The sequence below is a fragment of the Euleptes europaea genome, chromosome 11 (assembly GCF_029931775.1).
Source record: "Euleptes europaea isolate rEulEur1 chromosome 11, rEulEur1.hap1, whole genome shotgun sequence".
NCBI lineage: Eukaryota > Metazoa > Chordata > Lepidosauria > Squamata > Sphaerodactylidae > Euleptes > Euleptes europaea.
This window is the reverse complement of record NC_079322.1, coordinates 24,580,764-24,601,429: the sequence shown is the minus strand read 5'-3', so window position 1 is coordinate 24,601,429 and position 20,666 is coordinate 24,580,764. Positions and strand designations below refer to the sequence as shown.

At 42.4% G+C, this 20,666-nt stretch overlaps 1 protein-coding gene across 2 annotated transcripts in view; it reads left to right on the top strand.

Moving 5' to 3' along the window:
• Nucleotides 1–20,666, top strand: part of GOLGA4 (golgin A4) — a 59,335-nt gene that overhangs the window by 1,747 nt on the left and 36,922 nt on the right. For both annotated transcript variants that reach the window (XM_056857643.1, XM_056857642.1), the window contains exons 2-10: nucleotides 4,192–4,254; nucleotides 5,280–5,594; nucleotides 7,109–7,156; nucleotides 7,343–7,399; nucleotides 12,404–12,502; nucleotides 13,577–13,715; nucleotides 14,993–15,180; nucleotides 16,372–16,455; nucleotides 17,098–17,245. In XM_056857643.1, the coding sequence (XP_056713621.1) occupies nucleotides 4,192–4,254; nucleotides 5,280–5,594; nucleotides 7,109–7,156; nucleotides 7,343–7,399; nucleotides 12,404–12,502; nucleotides 13,577–13,715; nucleotides 14,993–15,180; nucleotides 16,372–16,455; nucleotides 17,098–17,245 (1,141 nt within the window). The remainder of the gene's footprint in view (nucleotides 1–4,191; nucleotides 4,255–5,279; nucleotides 5,595–7,108; nucleotides 7,157–7,342; nucleotides 7,400–12,403; nucleotides 12,503–13,576; nucleotides 13,716–14,992; nucleotides 15,181–16,371; nucleotides 16,456–17,097; nucleotides 17,246–20,666) is intronic.

Here is a 20,666-nt window from a genome sequence, read left to right as displayed (position 1 = left end):
GAAAAGGCAATGTCTGGTGTACAAAGATGAGAAGACCCTGCAGAGGGCAGCAAGCGGTCAGTTAGATAGGACAGTGAGGTTAGGACCTTCTCTCCTTTTAAGTGTCATTCTTTTGTCTCCAGATTGCTACTTTAGGGCAATGTCCTCCTTTTACTTGGAAGTCAGTGTCTCCCTCAGCTAGTTATGTAGTTAGGAGACTATCTCTCTTTACTATCAAGTGTGGTAGTTCCTTAATAAACATTTATCTACACTTTAATCAGGTTGTGCACCTTTCCTATTGTTAATCACTCGGCCAACAAAGGAATCATAGGAAGAATAAAAGAGGTATAATTCAATATTGGGAAGTTAAGTTGTTTGCAGTTTCTGCTCTTACTCTACATAAAATACAGATTGTAATATCAAGGTATTATGATTCAGACCAGTTTATGATTCAGACCAGTTACACCATCTTTTGGTAGTTTAACTACAAATTGCTTTGAGGACTGCAAGTGCACGGCCTTTTCAGTATAGCACTTGTAGATTGCTTACTGCTGAAACCAGTAGCAGAGGAGTGTTCCCTACTTGTTCCTTTCTCCGCGTTGTTGGGCTGGTAGTACTGCAGGTCATTCAATGAGGAACCTATAGATGGAACTTGTAAGTGTTCTTGCATGTGCTAGGCCAGTGGTCGGCAAACTCATTAGTCAACAGAGCCAAATATCAACAGTACAACGATTGAGATTTCTTTTGAGAGCCAAATTTCTTAAACTATATAGGTAGGTACACTGTTTATTAACTTAATAAACTTTAATTAAAGTTTAAGTCTTAATTAAACTATAGGTACACTAAATAAAACTTCATATCATACTTAATAATGATCTTATTTATTGATAAAAATTAAATTGTAAGTAAGGTATCAATCATGACAATGTGTTGCGTACAGGCAGGGACCAGGCAGAGGTGCTTGACCTCTGACTCCACTCTCAGCAATGGAGAGTACTGGAGGGAGCAGAGCCTGTCGCGGTTTACTCTTCCCGGTAGTGCGGGTGGACTGAGTGTGTAACCAAGGCAGCACTCTAAACAAGGAACAGGTCTACTCACCAGAACGAGCTCCTTTGCATCAAAGTCTAGGCGTGGTCCTCCCAGGTTCTGCAGGGATACCAGAAGGGCAGGAGCTGGTAGCTGGCACCTAAGCGAGATAATACTGAGCGCAGAGATCTCAGCACGAGCAGCAGAGCTTGCAGTAATTAGCAAAGTTGTTCCCACACTGACTGACTGGCCAGCCTAAGATTTATGGCTGTTCCTCCTCACTCCCTTCCTGGGCCAGCTGTTCTGCATCACTCGCTGGTGTTGACTCCTGCAAACACCTACGACCAATTGCCTGCAATCTCGCGCTGCGACGCCTCGCCTGCAAACTGAGCCGAACCTTTGATCTTCGACGGCTAACTGGGCTGGGCGGGTCTGGAGGTGATAACCTTCTCTGTTCCTCTGCTCCTTCCCAATATGTACCACCTTCTTCTGCATCTGTTGTCTTTGCTGGTTCAGATCTATGGTCTGGTCGCCCTGGTAAGACTTCCACCGGTGCATCACCCTGCTCTGCCACTCCTTCCTCCTCTTCTTCCGAGGAGAGTTCAGGCTGACTCACGACACAATGACTGACAAACACTTAATGTGAACAATGGCCTTGCATCTCCCCGACCCCCACTGACCTCTCGGCAGCCGCCCTGGCACATCCCGGCTGCCTCAGCCTCCCACACTCACCTCTCGGCCTCCTCCTCCTCGCCGCCGCCTGGGCTCTTTTCTTCCTTCCCTCCCCTGCCGGCCTGCTGTCCGCCCGTCTGCCCCTCCTCAGCACCTCGGCCTCCAAGGAGGAAGAGGGAGGCGGAGGGGTGTCCTCCCCCCCCCCCTCGCTGGCGTTCTCCAGCGGCAGAAGGAAAGGGCAGGCCACAAGTGCGATGCACTGGAGCTTGCAGGTGAGGAAGGCAGGGGAGGGTATGTGTGTGCTGGATCGGGGCCTCCCTCCTTCTCCCCGGTGTTCGGGCCAGCATGTTGCAAAGATCCAGCCCCCCCCCCCAGGCGCGGCGGCGGCGGCAGTGGCTCTGGGCTGGCGGAAAGGCGGAGAACTTTTGCAGGACTTCTGCATGCCAAGGCAGGGAAGGGACGCCAGGCTTTCCTCCGCCACGACGTGCAGCCCCGATCCTCCGCCGAAGGAAGCCAGCCCCCCCCCTGTGCCCTCCGCGCCTGGGGAAGGTGGCTTCTCTCGGGTGGGCAGCCGCGATCCTGCAGCCCAGAGCCGCACTCAAGGGGACAAAGAGCCGCATGCGGCTCTCAAGCCGCAGTTTGCCTACCCCTGTGCTAGGCCATACTTTGGTTTTGTGACATGGAGTTTTTTAGAGGGGGAAGAACTAAGCTGATGGTTCAATCCAGCTTCATTCACTTGTTAAGAACAGATTTGTACATGAACAATGGCATTCTCATTCTAAATCAAAATACTAAAATAAGAGGTATGCAATGGTTAGATCATAGTTTGTAGCTCATTATCCTGAGTTCTGGATAGGTATTTAACTAGTGTTCTATAATTATATTGATCTGGAACATCTCTAAAGAGACCTTAGAATAATGATTAGCCGGATGTAGTAGAAGATGTCCTATTGTTTTAAATGAATAGTATATATTGACTTCAGCCAAATGGGAAGGTTTCCTGGGCAAGTTCAGTTGAAATGAATTGGAGCTGCCAAAGCACAGAACAGCGTTATTTTAATGGAGTTTTCACAGTGGATCTTGCTGGGTTATGTCCTATATTGTAATTACCTACATCAGGCCCCTTCTGTGCTGGGAGGAAGACAGGCTTAGAAATGTTTTAAATAAATGAATTTGTGATATTGAAATGTTACACATTTGCATTAATTTACACTGGATTGAATCCAGTGATACAGTTTCTCTAAGATGCCTCTTGCTCCAGAGGACGGCTGCACCAGAGTAGGATGGAACCTTAGAATCCAGTCTGCTGTTTGAGAGTTTTCTCTGTGGCATGTTTTGTATTTATAGAAGTGATGAAGATAGATTCCAGTATTTAAAATGGAGAGGCAGTTCTAATGAAATCATTATTGGGGCTTTAAGGAGATAATGAGAACCATTTGAATAGTTGACCTCAGTATTGAAATGCTTAGTTACAACTGGCTATTTTCCTTTCAATCAAAACCATACCATGAACAAGGATCTGCATTGTTTTTGAGCAGTTATTGTAATCAGTACTGTATTTCAATCCTGTGTGGTTCCAATAAATACTATGAAAGATGTTCCCAGGTCATGTGTTACTGAATAAACCCTAATCCTTAAAACATTTATTTTGGTTATTCATTTACTTTTCAGGCCATAAATACAATACCCCTAAATTGAGGACGTAGCATGTTAAACAAAGTGATAAACCTCAAGTATTACGGTATTGTATGATTTGTTAACTTATTGTTTATGGTGGTAAATAACCATCTTTATATGTGAGGAATCCTAGATAAATATTTGTGAAACAAGTTTGGACTTAACTTGAGTGAGAATACTGAAATTGGTTATTTTACTTTGAAGAATTGTTTCACCCCATAAGGGCAAATGCTGGAGATAGTTTTGAAATTAAGAAGTTGAACAGTGGAAATGCTAAATTTCACAGGCAGCTTTTAGTAGTAACACATGTGTTAGAGCAATATAATTGCTTACAACCAGGCAGTATGTATTTCTCCCTTTCTAGTTGTTTTCCATAATTGTGAGGCCCTGTGTTTGCAAGACCTCCGGATTCTCTTTTATGAAGTACAGTGTTCCATGTAGGGACTCTTCTGCTCATAAAAAAGAATGAGGATAGAGAACCAGACTTTTGATTGCCAATTAATTTTTAAGAATTTTTGTCAGGAATTATTTGTATATGTCTAAGCGCAACATATTTTAAAAAGAGCATCTTGCTGTATTGTACTTGCTAATCCATGTAAAACAGAGCTGCTTTGTAGTTTTATATATTACAGGCCACTGATTCAGCACACTCCTTAACATGCTTGTGTCAGTTTGCATGACAACATCTTAATAAGTAATTGGAAAAGTAACAGTACTAATTAACTAAAACAGATTAAAGGAGTTATTGTTGGGTTGCTTTATACAATTATGAGTCAGCTTCTTGGGACATTATATTCTTGTTTTGTTACTGATGTTTTTCTTTTTCTCCCTCTCCAGCATGTATCCAAGCACACCGCTTCCAGCCCTAACAACAGTGAAAGTGAACAGTCTTCTCCACAGGTATGTAGCAACTGTTGTCCTTCATAGTAAATTTAGTAATTTAGCTCAAAGATTTATGGTTGCAGTATCTCACTATAGCAGCCCATTCCTGAAGGGGGTGGGGTAGATCTATGGCAGCTGGGAGCGGCGAAGCGCACAGTCTCCTCAGAAGCTTCCCGGATGTCAAAAACAAAAGAAAAGGAATTTTAACTTACAAGAAGGAAAATGCCCCCATTGAAAACAGCGAGGCTATGCCACCAAAAAAAGTGGCATAGCCATGCTGCAGCGCGAGGGGGCATTCCTGGGGCAAAAGGGGTTAGGAAGTTGCCTAAAGGCAGCTTGGTCTCCCAGAAATTCCCAGAAACATCTCCCATGCCGGTGCGGGCTTTCCCTTCCAGGAATTCCCTACTGCTGTGGCTGAGCTGGCGGTGGGGGCTGGCGCAGCTCTGTGGCTCCCTGGCGCTTGAGTGTTTGCCCCCGGGACCCTGCAGGGTCACGCCAGATCCTAAGGAGCTACCCCCCCCTTCAGGAAGGTACAGTTAGAAGAGAGGTGACCAGATGCTTTGATGTTTGAGCGCAGTAAGGTCTGAGGATTAAGACTGGGTCATTCCTGACCCATGGGGTGACAGCACATCCCGACGTTTCCTAGGCAGACTTTGTGTACAGGGTGGTTTGCCAGTGCCTTCCCCAGTCATCTTCCCTTTACCCCCAGCAAGCTGGGTATTCTTATTTAGTCGTTAGAAATATAATGTTTGTTAATGTTTCCAAGAGGCTTGACACCATAGAAAGCTCCACAAACTCAAGGCAAACTGTGTGGCCGTACTGTGTCTAGAAAATATCTTACTAGTCTAAAAGATTAGAATGCATTAGTATATTAATAGAGTATCTGCATGCTACAAATTGGATAGTATAGTATTTATTTGCAGAAGTAAACTGTGATGGTGGGACTTTTTTTTTTTTTTTTGGTATATGTTGGTATATTTTCATAGCTGTGTCATATGTTTCTTCATCATGCTTTAGAAAATAATTGTCTTGTGTATTTACAGCCCAGTGATGCCCAGTCCTTTGCTCAGAGGCTTCAGCTTCGGGTTCCTTCGATGGAATCGTTGTTTCGAAGTCCCTTAAAAGACACTCTGTTTCGCTCCTCTTCCAAGGAGTCCCTGGTGCGGACTTCTTCAAGAGATTCCTTGAACAAACTGGACTTTGATTCTCCGGGCCCCACGTTTGATCCACCATCTGACGCTGAAAGCGAAGCAGAAGAATTACCAGGAAATCTAGAAAGCTTGCCTAAGGAGCAGTTGTTGCAACGGTTGCGTAGGATGGAACGCAGTTTAGGCAGCTACAGAGGAAAATACTCAGAGGTAGAAAAACATGCAGTGTAAATCACTTGCACAGCAGTTACTGTATGCTGTTTCTAGTCTCTCTCTTCGTGTAAAATGTGTGGGTTTTTTTTTTTTGCATCGGTATATAAAAATAGCCAGTTTTCTGAGTTCTAGCACTCTGTAGGGCATTGATCCTCAATATGGTGCCCACAGGCATTGTTGCACCAACCAGCGTGTTTCCAGCTTGCTTGCTTGCTTCTTAAATCCTTGGGACAAAATCTACATGGAACGAATGCCCAGTGAGCTTCTGGTTGCTCTCTGCCAGCTAACTGACTGACAAAGCGCTGAGCTCATCCCAGGCAGGCACGTCACAGCCATGTATTTGTTTTCAGTTTGGGTATAGACATCGACTTTGTTATGCCTCTGGACTTGGTGAACTATCCCTGTGGCTGTTTAAACTTCCCTCCCCCTAGAAACTGAAACCAAACAGCATGGGTTTTGTAGAGCAAAGAGCCAATCCTGACTTTCGCCTGCCTCCTTGGAGCAGGAAGTGCTTCAGTACAGCCCAATAGGCTTTGCATATGCAGGAAGTACCCATTTGGAAGCAGTTGCCTCTATCACAGGAGGATGCTGAGAAATGGGACTATGCCACTGAAAGTGTGAGATCATCCACCTAGGGTGGCTTGTTTCTCACACTGGATTACATTGTAAGGGTTGGATTCTGTGGAGGACTTCTGCAGATGGAAGGGATTTCCATCTGTGGAATGCTACTTCCTCACCTCCCCCTCTTGCTTCAACCCAAAATGTTTCCTGAAAGGCTTCTCCTTAGGGAGAGGGACCCGCAAGAATAACACGAGGAGGGAATTGGAGGTCTGTTGGTGAGGGAGAATCAGTGGGGAAAAAACCCTTCCAGATGTGGGAATCCTCCACAGGATCCAACTGTACGTCTACTGCTTATGTCGTTCACTGTTAAAATTAAAGTTTAACTGTGTTTGCACAGATGTGTTAAAAAGGCACAGATTCTATATACTGATAATTTGTGAAAGCCATGTTTGGTTTGTTAGTACCTTGTAGAAGGCTTTGTGTTGTGATAATTGTTCTGTTGTAATTATATCAGTGTATCATATAGTAATAACAGTAATAGCAAATTCAAAGGGTAGTGGCACATTACATGAGAAACAGGTGTAGTGTACTTTTTAAATCTAGTAAATTTTCTGTTATGGCCTATCCTTGTTGCTTAAAGAGGAGTAGTTTCTCAGCTCTTTTTACCTCTCCTTCTGGGGAGTCTTTCACCTTCAGCCTCTTGCATCTCTCTCTTCCCTATCCGCTCTCCTCCAACTGTCATTCCCCCCCTTTCACTCCTGCCCCAGAATTCCATGGACTCCATAACAGCCAAAAATCTCCTATCACTCTACCTTCTTCCCTGAGTTTCTTTCCTAAATAAAGGCCAATGCACAAGTTAACTAAGTTACTTGACTAAATTAGATTTTATAGTAACCAGTTTTGATTGAGTTGGGCTTAATTTCCTTTTGTACTTTGTTTATGATTTCCAGCTGGTCACTGCCTATCAAGCTGTGCAAAGAGAAAAGAAAAAGTTACAGGTAAATAAGGGGGGGGGAATCAATTGGCATTGCCCAAGCATTTTTTATAGTCCCATGTTTTGCTTTGGATAGAAAAATACATATGACTGCCTAATATTTTAATGTGGAGGCACAGCAGAAACCTCACATACAAAACTCTGCTACATTTTGAATGCTTCAACATTTGCTCTGCTTTTCTGATTTCAGGGAATATTGAGCCAGAGTCAGGATAAAGCACTTCGCAGAATTGGAGAGCTGCGGGAGGTAACCCTTAACTGCATTTGTGCCTGAAATTTTCCAACAGAAATCTAAGGATTTATACTCTGTCTATACATGTGTTTGTTGTTTCTGATAACAATTTGTTTCTGATACTAAATTTTCCAGTGTCATGCACTGCCTTCCATAAAATATTTATTCCCGCTCCTGTATTCTTATCTACAATAATTCCTCTGACCTGAGATGGTAACTAGAAACTGTCCTCCATGTGTCACCCCATGTAAATTCTACAGAAAATAAATATGCAAGAAGGGGCCCTGAAGGATTGAATAGAGAGGGGGAAACTCATCCACTCCTTGATAGTCTCTGTCATTTTTGTAAAGGCAGATCATTGTGCCTAGATGTTCCTTGAATGTAGCTGGATATGCTTAAATCCAATGTCTTCAATGGGATCAATCATTTGTAAGTGGTGCAGTTTGCAGCATTACTTTCTGTGTATGTGATTATCAGTACAGTCCTAAACAGGTCTACTCAGAATGCTACTTGGGCCAATTCATTGGGGCTTATTTCCAGGGATGTGCACAAACAGTGCATTCCTGACCTTTAAGGGCAAAAGCCCTTAGGAGGCCAGGAAGGCGCTGCTCCGATGTTGGGGCTCTCACGGTGGTGTCCGGGCTACTTACGCCACCATAAGTGGCCCCAATGCCGGTGGGGAGGGCTGGACGCCGGTAGCTGAGCACCGCTGCAGCACCACCACCACCCCGGGACAACTGCAGGGCCTTCCGCCAGCATCCCACTGGCGTAAAGGCCCATGCCAGCAGCCCAGGAGGCATTCCCAAGGCATTCCAGGGGGAGGAATTGCTGTTAGGCAGCCTCCTATCCCCGTTCCTCCTGGGTACGCTGGCGGCGAGAGGAATGAGGCTGCACCTGCTTTTTAGCAGGCACCACCTCGCTTTTCTCAATTGGGGAAAAAGGCCCTGTTTGACCCAAAAAAAGCCTCTAAAAGGTTTTTTTGGGTCTTTCGACGGCCATGGAACAGCTTAGGAGGAGGTACGGTGGCACCTCCTCCCCGCCGCCGCCGCCAGCTCAGGAATGGGCTGTTTTAGAAATATGAAGTAATAGTAGCATCAATAGTAATACTACTTGGTAACCCACAATAGCTTTACATTCCCACTGTCATCTTGATTTATTCCTTAAGGTTTGATCTTTGTACAGTGATTTATGAATTGTACTTAGGCTAATTAATAAACTACAATGAACCTTGATTATCTGATTGGATCAGGTGTTGTGGCAGTAAGGTGGGACTAGCTTGTCCTTAGGATGATGTTAGGATGTCGTTAGACTATCAAAGACACCTGATCACTTCCATATCCACTTTTCTTTGTTCGAGTTAGTATAACATCTGGCCGGCATAAGTTTAATAAGTGTTAGTGTTCAGGTTTCAGAGATCAAAATATTTAGACATACCAAATAAGACTAGAGCAATTGATATATTTCATTAAATAGAAAAGGATGTTACAGTTCTTGGTTCTTGTCAATATTCATGTATGTTTATAGATATTGGCTGAACTCAGAATGAAACTCTCCAGTTGAAACAGTTTCTGTGTAAATAGCTGCAGTGATGTCATTGAGTTATGTGCCCCACATTGTTCAACCAGGTTCACATAAACACAATATTCCTTTACAGCCAGGATATGTGCAGATGTCCATTAACCTGATTTGAGTAATTATAGGGGGTTCAATTCTTATATGATTTAAGGACTATAAGCGCTGTTCCTATGGCTTAACGGCACTTCTGATGGTGAAAGGAGGGGGGAAGAGTTTTTACCATTTCTCCCTTCCTACTGCACCCCCCCCAACAATCTGTATATGTTAGGGTCCCTTGATCCCCATGAGCAGAATTCCAGGGTGCTCAGTGACGTGCAGGAAGATCCAATTCTATAAGCATTAATAAATACAACACTAGGTCTTAACATGTGATAAGACTCGCACTAAATTTGTGCGTGGCTAATAAACTTCATGCAGGTGCTTATGACTTTCTTGCTGAACCAATATATTTTTTAAAAAGAAAATTATTTGGTTTTGAGTAGGAAGTTGTCCCTCTTTTTAGAATATGTAATCTTTGTGGAGTATCCTGTACCTTTTATTGTCTAGCAGACTTTGTTTAAGCATATTTTTTTAAAAATTCCCACAGTAGTCCTTTTTTGTTTTCAATATGGGGCCTAATTAAGCACACACTTTCAGATAATAACTTACAGGTATAATGTAGTGTTTCCCCCTTACCCTTGCCTTTCCAGACCAAGTTGCACAACAAGAAGCTAGATCTTGGTTTTGTTAATCAGATTAATTTTCAGAATACTGAATTCTGTGTAGGGTTATCAACTGGTTATAAAAACATGGGCTGGCCCACTCTTTTGCTTTCAGTTATAGTTTCATAGGCATGAATTAGGAAGTGCAGCTTTTAAAGGCACTGAGATAAACCAGGTTTCCTGATGACTGCTGCATCCATTAAACAAACACACACGCAGCATGTGGCAATGCAGTAAACTGAACTTTTGCAGCTTCTACAGGAATGTAGGAATACTGGATCTTGGGCAACCCAATGTTTTCTACTGCAAGTTTTCTCTGTTTCTTGAATCTGCAACATTTCTAAACAGGTGCTGTCTTTTGGGAAACTCAATGCAGCAGTCCATTTAAAACTTAGTAAGCAAATGTTCGCATTAGCCATTTTGGCCGTTTTCCTTGGAGCCAAAGATCACTTTACAAGATTTTTCTTCACAATTTTCTGCCTCCCCACTTCACTGGGTTTCCTAGAAGGAATTACAAAGTTTTGAGGGAACAAAATCTGGGCCTGGGTATAAATTCAATGAAGCCTATATCAGTGGCCGAGGAACAAAGTAAACTGATACGGACCAAGTGGTTAATTCTCAAAGGAACAAAAAGAAAATTTATTTAAAACAAGACACACAAGATCTGGGGTAAATCTGAATAGGTAACACAGAGATGTGGGCTGTGAACCTTGATTAGAAGGGTTGATAATCAAGGGTTGATAATCAAGCAGCCTTGATAAGAAGGGTTGCTGTTACATAGTACAGCACTCTGCTGCAACTCAGTTACACCCTAGACCCCGGAATCACTACTGGAATACTGTAATAGGTTTTTACATTCAGTTAGCCAGACAGAGGACCTGAACCAAAGATCCTGATACTTACACAAAGGCAGTAATCCACAGTTCTGTTAAACTAACCCTTCAGCAAGGCCTCATCTCCCTGCCAACGTCCAACTGCTCAGCCACTAACTGATAAAAGCTCTCAACTGCCAGACTTTAACCCTTTCCCAGTGCTCTAATCCTGTTGCCTGGTTCAGAATGCTGAGGCAAATTTCTGTGTTCTGCTGCCCACAGGTACTGTGTAGGGTTATCAGCTGGCCATAAAAATATGACCTGGCCTGTTGTGGTTTGAGCAGCAGTTTCATATGCATGAATTAGCTGGTGAAGCTTTTCAACGCATCACTTTGCAAATGCTGAAGTTCAAATGGTTCTTAACTGTACAGCCAAAGGGCCACTTCAACAGCTGGCAACCCTGTTCCTGTGTGAATGTCATTAAAATTAAATTAACCGTTCCCCATTTTGGGATAACAGATCGCTTGAGGTGACAGGCTTGTGGATAAAAGATGCCTTATTGTGAACTGCACTGGTCTATCTAACCCAGTTCTGTTTACTCCAGGAGCAGGCAACCACAGCTTGCAAGACTGTTTTTGTTGGCGCAGCATCTTCTTTTCTCCACGGGCTCAGATCATAGCTGAGATGCAGAATCCTGAGTAGGGCATCACTCTCCTTAGGATTCCATTCTTAGGTACTATGCTCTGAAAATGGGCATCTGGTGATATTGAACAAAACCAGGAAGCCCAACCGCAGGGCTTTGGTGCCAGCGATTAGTTTGGTGCAAAGTAATTTTCTGTCTGACTGATACCATGTCTAATAAACACTTATTTCAGAGATTTTCAGAGTTTGTGCCTTCAGGAACCTCTTCTACACCAGCTTGACTGCTGAGAATTCCCTGCACACTGCATATCTGCATATGCACTCTTGTTTAGAACATAAGAACTTAAGTAGCGTCCTGCCTCACACAGTGGACAACCGGTTGCCATGGACACTGACCAGATTTGTTGGGCCATAACATTGGTTCTGTGTGAAGTATTGCTGTAGAGTGCAGCTACTTACCCCCAACATTTCCAGAGACATGTAGTGATGCTGGACAAGTTTTTCAAGGTTAAGCTTTTGAAGAAGTCTAGGGTTCCCCACTGTGCAGTTTAGGAAGAATTGCTCTTTTTTTTAAATATAAGCCTTTGGGCCTAATTCTTATTCCTATTCAGTATTATTGTGTTTCTAGGTAGGAATGGCTAGGGGCTACCCTTTCTTGTAATACTGAATTGGTTACCCCCTTCCTGCCTCTGCACTTGTGGAGAATCAGGCAAAATCTTAGCAATGATTGGAACTGATAGCTGCCAATATAGAATGATGAACTCTTTCCTTGTTAGGATGTCAGGAAAATGTACAGCCAAGAGTGGATCCAAAATAAAAATTTTAAAACTTTTTTTTTTAAAGGATAGGATCATGATTGTGTTTTAAGAAGAGAAAGGACCTAGACAAGAGTGTGAAGGAGGGGAATGAGAAGAAGGAATTTCAGTCGTAGTGAAAGCAGTGGTCCTCTAGTAGGGAGTGACAGGCCATTCCCTTCACTATGCACAAATTTACCCCTGTGTTTTCTGTTTCAAATAGCACTTTAACGGTGGCTGAACTGTTTTATATATTTAGGTTATTTATTTATTTAAAACATTTTTATGCCAACTTTCCATCAAACAAGGGTCTACAAGGCAGCAAACATTAAAAAAATCAAAACATTTAAACAATTAAAAATACGGTTAAAATTATAAAATTCAGCTAAAAACTTTTAAAACAGGCAGGACTATAGAAGGAGGGCTGATTATTTTATTATATATTTGTTAGAAACACTTCTAACTGTGTGTGTGTGTGTGTGTGTGGTTTCTTAGGAGCTCCAGATGGATCAACAGGCTAAGAAACATCTTCAGGAAGAGTTTGATGCGTCACTAGAAGAAAAAGACCAACTCATCAGTGTCCTGCAGACTCAGGCAAGAGAGATGTTCTCAGAACAGCCTGAAAGAACAATACTACACCAGCGTGGTGTAGTGGTTAAGAGCAGTGGTTTGAAGCGGTGGACTCTGATCTGGAGAACCGGGTTTGATTCCCCACTACTCCTCATGAGAGGTGGACGTTAATCTGGTGAACTGGATTTGTTTCTCCACTCTTCCACATGAAGCCAGCTGGGTGACCTTGGGCTAGTCACAGCTCTCTCAGCTCCACTTACCTCACAGGGTGTCTGCTGTGGGGAGGGGAAGGTGATTGTAAGCAGGTTCTTCCTCAAGTGATAGAGAAAGTTGGCATATAAAAACCAACTCTTATTATTATTGGTCTTTTCTTTGTGGAGAGATTACATAGTTCTTTTAGTGATGACTCTGGGTGCTTTGCCCTTGGCTTTTTTATTTTTATTTTTGGAGCTGGTTGGTAATATCAGCACATATAAGTGCTTAATAAGTTAACCTGCTTCTCAAGTACATGGGTGAACCCAGAGAGCTCCTTTAGATATATACATGTACACCCCAGGACTTCTCAATTTTGCTTCTGCAATAGCAGCTGTTTGTGCTTCTCTGGAGACTACTGTAATACCTATTCTGAAAATTAGAACCTTGTCAGACAGCATAGAGGGCAGAAGAAAAGGATTTGGAAGCCCCAGTACATTGATCTGAAACTATTTCAAGTACAGTTGGTTTCAGTGGAATGCTCTTTTGAGAAAGTGATTTCGCCCATCGTCCAAGCTCATGTATCATACACCTAAGGTTTACAAACCACATAGAAGTCTAGCATTCTCTTGGCACTCAAATGTTTAAAAATCTGTCTGTGCTTAGTGACCCAATATGCTGGGGGTTTGTCTTATATACAAGCCTGATTCTACAATTCAAGTCCAATTTTAACTTCAGAGTCATATAAACAAGAGTAGCAGCTCATGAGTTGTTCAGCGTAAAAACTGAAGTGTCTAAAATTGCTTTCCGTTTTTGAATTGAAAGTCTGAGGTAAAAATATAAATGTGTAAAAGTATCTGGGTAGATAAAGATTACTTTGTGTTAATGAAACTGATGCTTATGCAGGTGTCATTGCTGAAACAACGATTGCAGAATGGCCAGATAAGTATTGAACTTCCTGAGCCAAATTTACAGACGCAACAACAAGTTCAGAGCCCAACAAAAGATATAGATACAGAGAATACTTTTCAACCGGGGAGTCTTGGTAGGTTCATGTCTTAACTGTCTGACTTTTCAGTGAAGTATTTTAAATAAAGTGTTACACTGCTTCTGCTTCTTTTTATCACACTGACACTAAGAACTTTTCTATGAACCACCTACTTGGATGGTTTTAACTTTCCTTTTGGCAGTGTTGTTGGTTTAGAACAAGTTGGACAGGTTATACTAGTGAAATAAGGAATATTTAATTACAAAATAATCTTAACTATGGAATTCTAAATAAACTTGAAGAATTTCTTGCATCTACTGCAATGAGAAGAAACTGGTGAAGAGTTGAAATAATCCATTACAGGATTCTAGCTTTTGTACTAGATATTCCAGATCAAAAATGTGTGGACTTCAGAGTTGCATTTAAGTAGCGTATCAGAAAATCGTTAACGACTCTTACACTATATGCAGGGAATTATGGGTACTTCATTAGGTTGTATTTTTGTGAGAATGTTACAGCTGTGATTTCTGCATTTCACATTTTCTTATTAACTGGAGCTTTCATATTAAATTTCCTTCAGCATACAGTATTCCACACTTCAATATGCAAAGGAAATAGTTCCATAGCCCAGGAAAAGATTTTAAAGACTACTTTTCAAGTAGTGGAGGGTTGCATTAAAATAACAACTGTTCTTTTTAAATACATGGTGTTGTTTATATCCAGCAGCTCTGTTTAGTAATAATTGCAGAAAACTTTGGTACCAGTTCTGTTATTTGTTGCATAGTTTGTACATTTGGCAGCCTGCATATAATTAACACTACTTTGGAATTCCTCTGGAGTGGGGTCGTGGCTCAGTGGTAGAGCATCTGCTTGGCATGCAGAAGGTCCCAGGTTCAATCCCCGGCACCTCCTGTTTAAAGGGACTAGGCAAGTAGGTGATGTGAAAGACCCCTGCCTGAGACCCTGGAGAGCTGCTTCCGGTCTGAGTAGACAGTACTGACTTTGATGGACCAAGGGTCCGATTCAGTGTAAGGCAGCTTCATGTGTTCAGCTGCTGTTGGGTCACAAGCCCATGAGCAGTCTGGCACTACCTTGTATGTGATCGCGTGTGGGTGTTTAGCATATGATCTAGGCGTTATTGCTACATAGCGGATAGCATGAAAAGACTTTTCTGACTATGCAAACAGTGAAGGCCGTATGTACAGTCTCTGCAAGGAAGCACCATCGTATAATCAGTATGCCCCCTGTTTCCGGTGGCAAAATCATGCACCCTTGTGTGAAATGTGTGAGCTGCCTGATGTTTGAGTGATGCCTGATTTTCTGGGGTTTTACAGGTGGTGATGGGGATTCTGGTAAAACGCTAGAAAGTCTAACTCAGAGGGTAAAACGTCAAGAGAATTTGCTCCATCGATGTAAAGAAACCATTCGAATGCACAAAGAGCTCTCCGCACAGCTAACCAACGAGAAGGAAGCCCTGCAGGAGCAACTAGATGAGAGACTTCAGGAGCTAGAGAAAATAAAGGTATGGGGTGAGGGAGGAAATCTCTCTAGCTTTGCATTAAGTGTTGCAGCAGTTGTTGGAGGAAAAGGTGCATAAATGTGCTCTGAAAACTTCTAACTTCTGGTGCTAAGTAGTACCATTTATGTAATTAGACTTACAAAGAGGTCATTTTGGAGGCAGTAATGCAAGCTATGTTGCAATATTGTTACGTCATAAAAGTACAAGTTCTCCAGGCTGTAACGCTGTCGCAGGCTTCCTTGTTCCTGTAATTTTTATTTTTCTTGTTAAATGTTACTGTGAAGAATGATGGTCAGGACTCCTCATCCTCTGATCTTTTTACACCTTTATTTGTACTGATTCTAGTGAGTTTCTCTCTCACAGAACTAGGCAGAGAACTGCTGTCCTATTTTTATTAGGAAGAATATTGGATTTTACTATCAAATTTATAAATCATCTACTAAATGTTTTACCAATGAAGTGAGCTTAATAGTACATTCCATCCAGTCAGAGTTGCTGTCTGCAACAACCTTACTCTGAAGGTATATTTATGTATTTTATTTATTTTACAAAATTTGTATCCTACCTTTCTGCCCTCAGAAGGGCCATCAAGGCAGCTGCACAACACCATCTCTCAGAGGGGTTACCCTTGGGTGAAGTGAAGGGCCTGCCCTGGAATCCTTTAACTTTGAACCCTTTAACTTCCTCTTGCCATCTCTTTAGGCTCTAGGTTGCCAACTCTGGGCTCGGAAATTCCTGGAGCTTTGGGGGTGGAGCTTGGGGAGTGGCGTATAATGGCATACAATCCACCTTTCAAAGCAGCCATTTTTCCCCAGGGGAACTGATCGCTGTAACTTGGAGATGAGTTGTAATTCTGGGAGATTGCCAGGCCCCATAGAGATGAAAAATGTAGCTGCCTCAACCAAGGGTTTGATTCATGGGAGGTGGAAACACCTTAGTTTTTCTCCCTCTTCAGGTTTTAACAAGAAGGAAGTTTGTGATAATTTCAAGAAGGAAAAAGCATCTTCAGTCTTCTCTGTGTATTATCAGATTCATTATGCACATATACACATCTTTCCCAGAGTGGTATAGCTTCTGCCGGCTAAAGTGGATTGACATAGTATACCTATTGGCAACAAATACCCAAATCTGAAGGGGAGAGGGCATTCTCCTGGGAAGAATATTCTGTAAAATTCCCTCTGTTTTATTTCTAAGGATCTTCACATGGCTGAGAAGACCAAACTGATTACTCAATTACGTGATGCAAAGAACTTGATAGAACAGCTGGAACAAGATAAAGTAAGCAATATAGTGCATCCCTAAATTCCAGATTTCATACAGATGCAAACTCAAGAAAAGTTTCTAAAAATCTGACTGGAGAAATGAGTAAACTGTTTTTGCAGTCATTGTTCAAAACATTTTATTTTTCTAGCATGTTTAATTAGTGAAGCTTAATTTTGTTAAAAACTTTATAGAACAGCTTGTATTTGAGATTGTGTATTATGGGATGTGGATATCCTGGCTAGGTTTATTATTACATTACAGAAATCATACCAGTGTGTAAGTTATCCCTGGCAACTCCAGCATTCGGTACAAAAGTGCTCAGTCTAGCACAATGCATTTGATTTATCAGATTTCAGAAAGCCATATCATAATTTTATTCTTCTTTATGGCATCTCTCCTGGCATAGATAATATGCATATTGGAAGATGAAGCCTTCTAAAGTTCTGACACAACAGACTCTCCTTCCGTTCCCTCAGAGTTGCAAATCTAGTTCTTGCTGGTGCTTTCTCTTCCATGATACTTCTGCACGTTGTTCTAAGGCAACAAAGAAGCAGTGTTCTAAGTTGCACAACAGCGTTTGCATCTTGTTTCTGAGTTCAATTTTTACAGGTATATATTCACACAGTGTTCTTCTGCCTGTAATCTCCTGTTCTGTAGGGCATGGTAATAGCAGAAACGAAACGTCAAATGCACGAAACCCTGGAAATGAAGGAGGAAGAAATTGCTCAGTTGCGTGCTCACATCAAGCAGGTTGTGACACAAAGCGAAGAATTAAAAGAGCAGAAAGAAAAATCTGAAAAAGCTGGTAAGAGATTGTGCCAGTTTTCTCTTGTTCAAATGGTTTTTGTTTGTTTGCCTTATTTGGTTGCACTGTCACCCGCCATTATAACAATCCCATTAGCTCTACTTGCCACATCCATCATAATTGACATCACTGTTTGCTTGAAGAGCAGTGAGTAAACGCTCCTGGACAAAAATCCAGGGGTGTCTGTGTGGCTTTCCAAAGATATTGTAGCCAGAGCCTTGTGGTGTGTTTTGCTGAAGCCTGCAGCATCCCCTCCCCTTTCCCCACCTCCCATTGCTGGTAGAAATGAGAGCACATGAAGTACAAGCAGAGATAAGAGATAAGATGGGTTGGCCAATGAAGCACCTCCAGCATGCCCCATTTAGAACATGAGCCTATTAATGACACATGAACACACATGAACACATGAAGCTGCCATATACTGAATCAGACCCTTGGTCCATCAAAGTCAGTCTTGTCCACTCAGACTGGAAGTGGCTCTCCAGGGTCTCAGGCAGAGGTCTTTCCCATCACCTACTCGTTTAGTCCCCTTAACTGGAGATGCCGGGGATTGAACCTGGGACCTTCTGCATGCCAAGCGGATGCTCTACCACTGAGCTACGGCCCTTTCCCTAATGACAAGCACTTTTTATGCTGGAATCAGAAAGTTCAAAAAAGGATTGGGGGATCCTCCATAAAGATGTAAACCATCTCAAAACAAGGTATTCCAAAACAAGACAAAAAGGGTACTCCAGTTTCTTGGCTGGTTCAAGGACTAGTTCAGTAGACCTGACTAGCAGGTTTTCTGAACTGTGGCCACCTTACTTCTGAGTTCCTTACAGTGGCTAACCTGCAGTTTTTAAATCATGAAAAGGAAAGAAATTGTTCCAGAGTCAGAAGGAGGAAATGTGTATTCACGAGGACGGCTCTGATTTGTAATAGTTTGCAGGGTTTGTGTTATGCTCACTTTCTCCTACATTCTGGCTCCAAACTTTGTACTACTCTGGGGGAAAGCAAAAAAGAAAAAAAAAAGTCGGTTGGGGGGAGATGGGATGGAATATTAAAGTCAATTTTTCTGGAAATAATTTTAAATTTAAAACGTTGCAATTCTGATAGCTCCTTTTTAATTTTATTGACTGGTTACATTTAATAGTATAATGTATTTCTGTACATTTGGTTATATTTAGATTTTCTTTTCTACCTTCTCGCGTTATGATTTGCTTTGGGTTTAGGGAGACTTGTGTTTAGGATAGCAGCACCAGTGTCCAGTGTGATGGAGAAGTTCTTTTAATCAGGTCTCCCTTAAGATATGTAATTCAATGTAAAGATATGCTTGAAATGCTAGTCTTTGAAAATGTATGAATTAAAACCTTAACAGATTCTTTGTAAGGTGATTATTGCAGCTTTTTGTTCTGTAGCCATCAGCACTGTTTACTAAAATCTCACAAAGGATCTTGTTTTTGTGCATCCACACATGCCAATAAGTGAATCATGGTGCCTTTCCCAAGCCTTGTATGAACAGGATTGGGGTAAGGGATCTCTTCCTTACATCACTAAATTGCTGCTTGCAGCAAGCTTTGTAAAGTAAATTCTGTGCTTCTCAGGCAATATCAAATAAATTCCCATATGACTTGGAATATTTGGTTCCTTTTGAATATCTATTTTAAAAGAAGGATTGCTATTTTGTAACGCTTTGTGTGTTCATTTTCACTATTTAAGAAAGGCATAATGCCAAAGTTTTACATTTTCATTATGATCATGTCCAAGGCTGACCAATTTCTGAGCCCTGGCAAAGCAACTATTACAACAAATTCTTACATCTTTTCCCTATCTTTGCTTGTTGAGTTGTATGTGCAACAACTTAAGTGTTCTTTATAGATAGGAAAGTTCATCTTCGTGGCTTCTGTGCAGTCCCGCATGGGCTTGTGCAGGCCAGCCGCAGAGAACTGACTAGAAAGCTTTTAGGAGCTACATTGGGTGGCGGGGTCATCTCAACCATCGATTGGGACCTACCTAGAGTTACAATGTTGTGAATAGCATGATGCATACTGCACATATGATCATCTTATGCTGCCAAGTGGGCTTAGTTTTTTGAATGATCGAGGTCAGACGGTTTGCAACCTCTTACTTCACCTTTATGTGGGGTGCTATTACTCATGCTTATTAAATGATACTGCCCTGGCTGTTATACCCGTCAAGCACATCTAATGGTCATCTCAGCCCTCTGTTCCTGATTAATTCTTATTAAATATTTGTAGCACCAGTTTGCTAATGGTTTTGAGGGGCTTGGCTAGTCTATTTTTTTCCATACACGAATACCCCTATTATTCTTTGCAGTTTATATAGTATAGTGTCAGTTATACATAAAACTTTTGGTATAATGGCAACGTCTAACCTGTTTTTTTTTCTTTTATAAACTAAGGTGGCGTTCTAGTTGCTATCATTTTAACCAAAATGAGGGGGGACTTATTGGTCTGTTTTCACTTTCCATCTGGTTAAGGTAGTATTACCTAGCCTGGAGTTCAACCTAGGGTAAGGTCCCATTGCCTAACTTGTTTTCTTCCAAATCCTCAGTCCCTAACTGGGCAATCTCTTCATGCACTCAGTGCCAGAGGACCATGTCTTTCAGGTTCATTCCAGCACATAAACAACCTATTGGTTTGGTGCATGGAAGGCTGAAGCAGCAGCTTCTTTGGAAATTGCTTCCGGGTGGGTGGACGCTGCAAGACTTTGTGTTTATAGCAATACTGAATTAAATTGTCCACTCCAGGTGGAGGCCCCTTGCAACAGGGCTCACGCCTTTCTCACTGCTTTCCTTGCCACGACAGATCCCCAAGACTTCTGTAAAGTGGCAACCTGGGCCTTCTGTCCACATTCCTCCTGTATTGTCCTGTAGATGTGGATTCCAGGGGGGAAGCAGCTGTTTGGGAGAGTGGTCTTTTAATTTGGTGACAAGCCCACACCCACCTCCATGGTAGGTGAGCTTGCTATTCTCCCATGCAGGACTACACAGAAGCCACGAAGATGAAAAACAGTGTGGCACTTACCTGTAACTGTTGTTCATTGAGTGGTCTTCTGTGCAGGCACGCATCCCTCCCTCCTTTCCCCGCTGTAGGCTACTGTTTAGTGGCTATTGTGTTCTTCCACGGCGGCAAAGGGAGAACTGAGGGAGGAGCGCTCCTCCCCCCTCCATTGCATGACCATAGGGCGGGAAGCCAGCTCGCTCTTAGCCTGGTATGGAGAGGAGGGGGAGCGCTCCAGGTGCTCTGAAGCGCCTAAAAGCTTTCTAGTCAGTTCTCCGTGGCTGGCCTGCGCAAGCGCAGTCCCATGCGGGACTGCACAGAAGACCACTCGATGAACAACAGTTACAGGTAAGTGCAACACTGTTTTTCTCTCTCTTCAGATATTTGTTCAAGAATTTCTACTGTAAGTTTCCTGAATG